The sequence below is a fragment of the Solanum verrucosum genome, unplaced genomic scaffold (assembly GCF_900185275.1).
Source record: "Solanum verrucosum unplaced genomic scaffold, falcon-dt-bn FXZP01000183.1, whole genome shotgun sequence".
Classification (NCBI taxonomy): Eukaryota; Viridiplantae; Streptophyta; class Magnoliopsida; order Solanales; family Solanaceae; genus Solanum; species Solanum verrucosum.
In genome coordinates, this window is record NW_026020430.1 from 5490104 (window position 1) to 5499354 (window position 9251).

The following is a 9251-nucleotide window of genomic DNA, read 5'->3' on the forward strand; positions in this document are numbered from 1 at the left end:
GTGTTCTAGTACTGGAGAGAAGTTAGGAGTTTTCTTCTTCTTTTTTTATAAAAAGAAAATAATAGATTGATTCTCTTTGGGTGGAATTAATGTAATAGTATTATTACGTAACTACTACAACTGGATGATCTTAACTGCTGTTTAAGTCAACGTATAGATATCAGTGATTAATCATAACTATGAGATTCCATCACTATTCATTTTCTTATATTTGATCAGATCTCATTTATTAAAATTGTAATATTAACTTCCACTCTTCCTCACATATTCATAATTGATGATGAAGACAAATTGTCTATATAATTCCCAATTATGATCATATGAAGAAAAAAAAAAGATCTAAATCTTCAAAAGTATCTATTACCATGTATTAATTTTATACTAATAAAGAAGGACTTATCGAAAATAGTTTTTCTAGTTGTATTATATTTAAGTATATTATTGTTGTTGTATTTAAGGACCTGTACAGTACATATTTATTTTATTTTATATTTTACACTAAGTGAGTATTTATCTCCTTTTTTCTTTTATATTTATTATAATTTAGTGATAACATAAAATAATAGAGTAGTATATAAATAAAAAACAGATCAACCTGCCCATTTTTTACTAAAGCCAGGATTTCCACTACAGTTTACTCCTATAACTCTACACACAAATCTGTTTGGGTTTTTCTGCACCAATTTACTTATTTTAACAAGGGTTTAATTCTTTCAAGCTTATAAACCATGAAGGTTCATCCAGTAACAAGTAACGTTTTGTCTCCGGCGAACGGCTCAGTTTGCCGGAAAAAGAAGCTCCGGAGACTACCTCATATTTTTGCCAAGGTTCTAGAACTTCCCTTTCATTCCGATTCTGATGTTTCAATCCACGAAACGCCCGATTCGTTGCGATTCGTCATCCCAACTGATGATATCGGCGATAATATTAGGGCTCACATAGTTGAGATCTATCCGGGTGTTACTAAGATTGTTATCCGAGCTGATAACGTTTTTGATTCGTCTTTGTCTGGATTGGACCTCGACTTGTGGCGGTTTCGGCTTCCCGCGGCAACTGTGCCGGAACTGGCTAGTGCCCGTTTTAGTGACGGTGAGTTGGTGGTCACGGTGCCCAAAGGGGCGGATGACGACGGTGATATCGTCGGAGCAGGTCGTTTTGTTCTTGTACTATAATCCTCTTTTGTCTCACTCGATTGTTTTTCAAGTTTTAATTTTTTTTATTTGCTTTAGTTAATTGTGGCTCGTCCTGTCAATGGGATATAATTTGAACTATCTAATGTTTGAATTGAATGTTCGTATCGCATAAGCTTCTCTTTAGATGTATGTATATATGATCATAGTTTTTGGGGGGTTTCAATTTATTAGTAGGCTTTTTGGCCATAGATTCCAAATATTTCACTTTATTTGGAATTTATGAATTTGAAGTTGCTTTTGGTTAAATTTTTCATTTTCATTTTTTGCAAAGGAGAGCACTTTATTTTGACTTGATGAAGATGCAATTGGAAAGCAGGTTTGATACACTCTTCCATGAAAATTTTACAACCAACAACAAATTATTATTCTGGAAAAAGTGAATAATTCTCGTGGCAAAATGACTCCTTAGTATGACTCTAACTAACTAGTAGGCCACCCCAGAAAGGAAAAGAAGAAGCTTTTTGTTAAATGTTGTCTTATAATTTTGGTATTCGAGTTTGAAGTTTGTCATTATCACGGAATGGTTGATTGTTTTCCTATGGTAGTTGGTTTCATCTTTACTTTCTGGTACTGCAGTTGCTCGAATTCCTTCTCCTTTGTTGGGTTTATGGTTCCCCATTCTTAGTCGCTTTAGGCTGTACTACCTGTGCCTATGAGGGACAATATCTGGATTGTGTTTTCCGTTTATACATCATTCGAAGAGAATGAAAAAGGATAACTTAATGAATTATTTCATTTCCTTTTGGAAAGAACTAACTTTAACATGATCATTATCCTTTAAGGATGGGGCACCCAGCAGCATATTTTACCAATTCACTCTTTTGCTTGCTGTCTTAAACCAATTAGTAGGCCTGTAGATATCAACGTGCTGCTTCAAAATACCTGGTTATTTTTTTTTTTGTCAAACTAATACATTCATTCCTCTCTATAACAATGTTGTTTTTCTGGATATTTTTTGGATTCTATAGCGAAATGTTGTTATAGAGAAAATGTAATATGATATAAGAAGAAAATCGGTTCCAAAGAAGGTATGGGAATGAGAAAAGGAGTTTTAGCTGTGGTAAAAGTGTTCTTAGTCTGGCAGGCTTATAGCCAATACAGATCCATCACTCAATTCGACAAGAGCCCCTAAGGACGACGGGCAATATATAGTTAAAAACTTTTCATTTTCAAACTCAAATCCGTTTTGGTTTAGCTTATAGCCAATACAGACAATCGTTCGGCAGCACCCCTGGGCTGAATGAGTGACAGGGAGGCGTCTCAGCAAATTTTTTCCATTTGAGCCCCCATGTTTATGTTATCCACATTTCAGTTGGCAATTTGTACGTGGCGTTGTTGCAGGTTAGATTCCCACATTAGTCAGGGAACATAGTGGTCTCCTCATATGGACTTGGCAATCTTACTTAGGGATAGAAAACGACGTGGTCTCCTCATATGAGCTTGGGAATCTCTGAACTTTTTGGGATGAATTAAGACAAGTGTCACATCTTTATCACAATCATGCCCCATATTAGTGTTCTGGAGTGTGTTAAAGTGCAAATTGGTTGGGAAAGAACTAGTGATCTCCCTGTATGGGCCTTGGACAATCATCTAGCTTTAGAGTTGAGTCATATCTTTACTACCACAAAGCAATATCAAGATTGCACAGGGTAATTATCGTCAAAATGCCTATGGATATTATCCTACACTGATTTAAGGTGCCTTTGGCTATTAATGTTCGTTTGGTATGTCCTTCCAACCTTATACTATTTCTCTCTCACCTTTTTACTTTCTTATCAATGAACCAACCTCTTTCCTTTTAGCGCTTATCAATTTAAGGTGCCTTTGGCTATTAATGTTCGTTTGGTATGTCCTTCCAACCTAATACTATTTCTCTCTCACCTTTTTACTTTCTTATCAATGAACCAACCTCTTTCCTTTTAGCGCTTATCACTTCAGCGATTTTTCAGAAGTGAAGACTACCAACTACAGCTGTACCATAAATGTGTTTGATTGCACAAAAAATAATAAATAAAAAAATAATATATATATATTACTTTCCACTTTATAAGTTTTAATTGGGCAGTAAGAACTCAATGAAGGTTGCTAGTCAAGATGTTTTTTTCAAATCCTTGTAGCAACACTTGAAATGGTGATTATAAAATAAAGAACATGTTGAGAAAAACGCTACACTCCCAAATTCACTAAGTTTAGAAGTACTAGCACATAAACATGCAAATATAATTTGAGTGACAACCAAAATTGAAAAGATTCTGCATAAATGTCCAGAGAAACATAAATAATATGGAAAACGTTTTCAGCATTTGGCTTAAAGGAACTATCACTGGCAGATCATTTCTTCTTGGCATCTCCTGCCTTAGTCTGCAAAAATCAAGCAACCAATATCAGCACAAGAATAAAATAAAACGATCCAAAATCAAAAGAACCTCTCTCAATGTTTGTAGCTGTAAAGGCAAAAATAAAAACCATTACCTTCTTGACACCGCGTACTTTCTTGGCTCTATTCTTCCGCTCCTTCATCTGCTTCCTAGATTTCTCAACCTTTGTGTCTAATCCATTCTGCAAGTGTTGTTCAGTAGTAAGACATTATTTTAGCCACAAAACAAAAATTACAGCCAAATACAATCATTAAGCCCACAAATTTAACACTGAAGACAGTGAAGGTGCATTCAACATAATAGAGCAACAAACTCAAGCAAATACTTTACTTAAAGAAGAGTGCTTGAATTAGCACAGCTAGAATACTAAAAACAGATCACCGAGACAAACATACATAAGAGAAAGCAACAGCAACAAATGCAACACAAAACCAGAATCAACTGAATGAGCAAGGGAAGGACAGGAGGAAGAGATGTTTCTTGGTAAGACAGGAGGAAGAGATTAGGTATAGAATCACACGTCTTTATGGTCTAATAGCCTTCAACACAACATAACTCAAACTAATAGTCTTTTCGACAGAAACAATCAAAGTAATGCAGACCTACAGCTTGCAATTACTTTTCGATATCAAAAGAACAAAAGGATAATATTAGTGTAGTTGTGTAAGACACTCAACTTCTGAAATGATGAAACTGCACATGCGAGTCTTGTTATGCCATCTAATCTTTTCTTGTAAGCACATTTTACTGAACTTTATCTAGAATAATAAAGATTCTTGAATTGACAAATACCATGCAATGATTCTTTACTACAAATTCATCTAAAATATGGTTAGTGCACAAAAAAACAAAAAAGGAGCAAAGAGATGAACTAGATGTGAGGCGTTTGCACCCATCTCAACTCTTAGCACAAATAAATCCTCAGAAACAAGAAAAATTGTTTCTATAGTTTCCTTACTTATACTCGCTTAAAGAACGAAGTCGAAACAAAGTGAAATTCGAAAACCATGTCACAACATTTTTCACGCTAAGGCCCCATAGGGATGTAAAGATAAGATACTAAAACTACAAAAACCATTCAAAGATGATAAACCATGAAGCAAATATTAGTTCCTTACCATCTACAAAACTTATAAACCATGAGTTTATTAAGGAGTTTTGGTTTCACATGACTTTCTTGACTTAATGACTTCTATGCAAAAATAAAACACTGAAATGATTCTTACCCTGATCAGCCTGTACTTTGGCTCATATTTCTTTGCGTTCTCGACAGAATCATAGATCAAGCCAAAACCAGTAGATTTGCCTCCTCCAAAATGGGTCCTGAACTTAAACACAAAGATTGCATTGGGATCTTTCACCTCGTACATCCTTGACAATTTCTCTTTCAACTCGGCCTGCAAGGAAATGTTAAGCAGGTAAGAAATTAAAACCAAAGGTATATAACAATCAAATGAGCAATAAGTGCTTAGCACACTCTCTCTCTCTAATTTTTTGGGAATCGTGAAGACCAGATCAAGCTTGTGCGCGCACCTCAACTAATTCCACGAGGTACGTGCTAGCTCCAACATACATAGGTATGAGTAACTCTATCACCAATTTGTTCTTCCCCACAAGCACATGTACCGGTATATATCTATATCCAACAAGGCTTGGAGCCTTGGACAGAAATTTTGAACCATGGTTCTCAACCTCTCTCTCCCCAATATCAATTACTCCCTCTGTCCCAATTTAAGTGAAACTCTGTCCTTTTTAGTCCATCATAAAAGGGATGACACATTTCTATATTTAATAATAATTCAACCTTAAACCTTTCATTTTACTCTTAATGAGATGATTTAAGGTCACACAAATATCCAAGGCTTCCTAAAGACCACAAGTTTCAAAAGTTTCTTTTTATTATTAAACTAGGTGACCAGTTAAACACCTTCCCATAAATTAGGACAGAGGGAGTAATAATCATAAACTAGTTGGATTCTGCACTATATCCCTTATTAAGTTAGACTATTTTCAAGCTTCTTCTTCCTCTAGAGGAGAGAGGAGCTTGGAAGAAGATATATTTTGCATCAAATAAGCACATTTGCTTCTCAGACTAAGTTGACTGCCTATATGACTACTCAATAGCCACTTTGATCTAAACTCATTTCATTCTAATAACCAATAATTGTATTAACGACCACTAATTAGCTGAACTTGCAAGGCAATCAGAAAAATAAAGCAATATGAGTTTGTTTGTTTGTCAAACCTTTGAAACGTTGGCCCTTCCAGGATGCAAAACGTCGATAATCTGTAAAAAATGGCATGCCATTAGAACAGATAAAAACAGATCAACAAGTATGAAGTTTAAGATATGCACTGCAGCACAGCAACTGTTGTTAGTATTAGATAATGCGTCTTAAGACTTACGAATTGTTTCCTTGCAAGTAGACGATTGGTCATGAACTTCCTTGTTCTAATGGTAACTGCCTTGTCCGCCATTTTCTGTTAACAGAATTCATCATCAAATTCAACTAAAATTTACTTGCATTATTTAATAGAAAATGTCTAAACGTATAGCTATGTAATCTACAAATACAGAATTTATGATTTACTAATAGAAAATAAAGGGATTGAAATTATACTTCTGTGCCCCTGCAAAATACTCCGGCGCCTCCGCTCTGAATACTGTTCTTCAGAGACCTTGCTCTTTTCTTTGCAAAAATGGAGGCTTTGTTCTAGGGTTTTTGAGCTTTTAGAAGCTGTATATGAACTTTTGGGCCATTCAACGACTGTCAGGCCCATTTTTAATGGATAGTTAATGGGCCTAAAATAAAATATGAAACTTTTCACGGATAAACTTCACAAATAGCCACTTTTACTACATTTTTAATTGAAAAATAGACATAAGTTTTATTTAGATTCTATAGTGACTTGTTTGAAAAAGTTGTTTGTTATGAAAACAAACATTCGGTTATTATTTACTCCCCGATGATTTTGATGTGAACTCATAAACAAAAAGCATAATACAAGAAATTTGTAATCGCACATGAGAAAGGCTTTTACCATGTTGCTTTTATTTTTGTGTAAAATATCAAACGAAATAATATGCTAATGGAGTGAATTTGAACTCTGTAAGTTGAAACACTGTTCAAATGAGTTGGTGTGTACACAACATGTGTTTCTTTTGCTTTTTTGATTGTCCATTGGAAGTTAAATTTTGATGACACAAAAATATTAATCTCACGATTGTTTATCCATGAAATGATGCTTGTAAACTATCAAGCTTTCGCCTATATATCATGGATAGAAAGTTCACATGGAGCAATATTCATCAAGTCAATTGAACTAGAGATGGTAAATAGACAGAGAGAACTAATTATACTTTTTGGTTGAGTGTGTTCTAGGTTGACTTGAGCTACCTACCTAGAATTACTCCAAGTTTCATGCATCTATGAGTATATACTTTTAGTGTCCAACAGGATTAATTGGTGAAGAAAGTAGAGCAACTTTCACATATAGCAAACACAAAAATCATCTTTGTATGTTATAGTTATAGTTTGCATAATTGTGCTTCATAGCAAACATAAATATGTATATTTCGCTATATATATACAAAAGAAAGCAGTTGTATAATTTCGATATACATATACAAAATAAAGCAGTTGTATAATTTGTGTTTATATAAAGCGAGAAAGAGAGAAAAACAAAAGAAAACTGGGCAGGGAAAAATCGTATTTGTATAATCATAAGTGTATAGGACGAAAATATATGCATTTGTATTTGTATATACAATTTTCTCTCGCTTTATACAAACACAAACACAATGTATATATTTGTGTTTTTATAAAGTGAGAGAGGCAAGTGAGCGAGCGAGATCTAGGAGAGGGGAGAGAGGGGAACGAAAATATATGTATATATACAATTTTCTCTCGCTTTATACAAACACAAACACATTTTATACATTTGCATTTTTTGTATAAAGTGAGAGAGGCGAGTGAGCGAGCGAGATCTGAGAAAGTGGCGAGCGAGATCTGGGAGAGGGGAGAGAGGGGAACGAAAATATATGTATATATACAATTTTCTCTCGCTTTATACAAACACAAACACATTTTATACATTTGCGTTTGTATAAAAAGCGAGAGGGGCGAGGGAGAGAACGAGAGTGGCGAGCGAGATTGACCAGGAGAGAGGCAAAATAGCAATAGTTTGCTATGGGGTACAATTAAATCAAATTATATTTATAGCATTTAATTTAAATTAATAATTTGCTATTATATACAATTTTTTCAAGAAAGTATGAAATTCGTGATTTGATTATGGGGACAGAATATGCCGACGTGGAATGAGAATCACATGCACTGAACTACCAATTAGGCCCAAATTCACATTGCGAGAAAAGTAGCAAACGTTATAGCTTGAGACATATTACTCTTATTTAGAAATGAGACTTAGAGGACTAACACTTCATTAAATTAGTTGTACAACATGCATAGAATTTTGTACATTAACTTTTGACTGTATTAAATTAGTTGTACAACGTGCAAAAAGAGTTGTACATTAACTTTTATAAATGACAATTACAAGGACTAACATTGCAATTATTATTATTACTCATTACTTACAAGGACTAACATTGCAATTATTATTATTACTCATTACTCCTTATTAGAATTATTATTACTCATTTTACTCCTTATTAGAGTTGACACTTTAAAGGACGAACACGGCACTACCAAGTTGTACACAAAACATTTCAAATTGTACTATAAAATTAATTGTGCCTCATTAATTGTACACGTGTCTTTCTACATATACAACAACCCACATGAAGAATTACTTTTCTGAGTTTTTTCCTCAGTTTCTCTCTATATATTCGTTTTTTTTTTGTTTTTTTCGACTTTCCATTCTCCCCTTTTACTCTCTCTTTAGTTAATCTTTGATATTACATTTTTTATAGATCTTTAAAATATTTTGAATTATTAATTATTGTGACTTATAATACTTTGATATTTACGTAGTTTACAAATATATAAATTCCATTTTTTTAAAATTGAAGATACCATGCGCAAATTTTCGGTCAAACTTAAACTATTTGATTCTCGAAAAATAAAAAGTGTCACATAAAATAGAACAGACGGAGGATAACTCACAATTAAATTTATTTCAGTTTTTATTTTCCATTTTTAACATAATTTTTCAAGTTGGATTTCTAAGAATTGTATTGTAGACCCATTTAGATTTTACCCTTTTGTTTTAAATTCAAAACAACCCTGAAAAACAAATGGTGATTATAGACAACAAAATTTCAATAATAAAGAAATTTGAACGATAAATTCTTCACTATCAGATGACAAAATTTGAAAACCATTAAAAAGAAAAAATGTATAACCATACAGAGATTTAAATAAAAATTTAGAAAGCAATGGAAGAAATCAGTGGTAGGCAAATCAAGAAAATAAAATTTGCCTAAATAGTAGACGTGGTTTGATGAGAAAGAACTATAGTATAGGTATTTATACAAAAGTGAAAGATATTGAATAGCCAATCAGATTGAATAGACGCGTGGGGACTTAACACAATTTTTTAATTGGTTCACGGTAGCGAAGATCTCTGTTTGTGATAGTGAACAACAACAATAATAAATATATTTAGTGTAGTCTTATAAAGTAGAATCTGAAGATGGTAAAAGTGCAAAGAGATC

General features: G+C 33.5%; 2 protein-coding genes across 2 annotated transcripts; one reads left to right on the forward strand and one right to left on the reverse strand.

Moving 5' to 3' along the window:
- Positions 1 to 638: 638 nt before the first annotated feature.
- LOC125807838 (uncharacterized) lies at positions 639 to 1356 on the forward strand. Its single transcript, XM_049487569.1, has one exon. The coding sequence runs from the start codon at positions 729 to 731 to the stop codon at positions 1170 to 1172; it is 444 nt and encodes a 147-aa protein (XP_049343526.1). The 5' UTR covers positions 639 to 728; the 3' UTR covers positions 1173 to 1356.
- Positions 1357 to 3299: 1943 nt separating this feature from the next.
- Positions 3300 to 6316, reverse strand: LOC125807529 (40S ribosomal protein S24-1). The gene is made up of 6 exons (XM_049487253.1): positions 6193 to 6316; positions 5978 to 6052; positions 5817 to 5858; positions 4798 to 4968; positions 3666 to 3752; positions 3300 to 3554 (listed from the first exon to the last, which is right to left on the reverse strand). The coding sequence occupies exons 2-6, from the start codon at positions 6047 to 6049 to the stop codon at positions 3525 to 3527; spliced, it is 402 nt and encodes a 133-aa protein (XP_049343210.1). The 5' UTR covers positions 6050 to 6052; positions 6193 to 6316; the 3' UTR covers positions 3300 to 3524.
- Positions 6317 to 9251: the final 2935 nt, after the last annotated feature.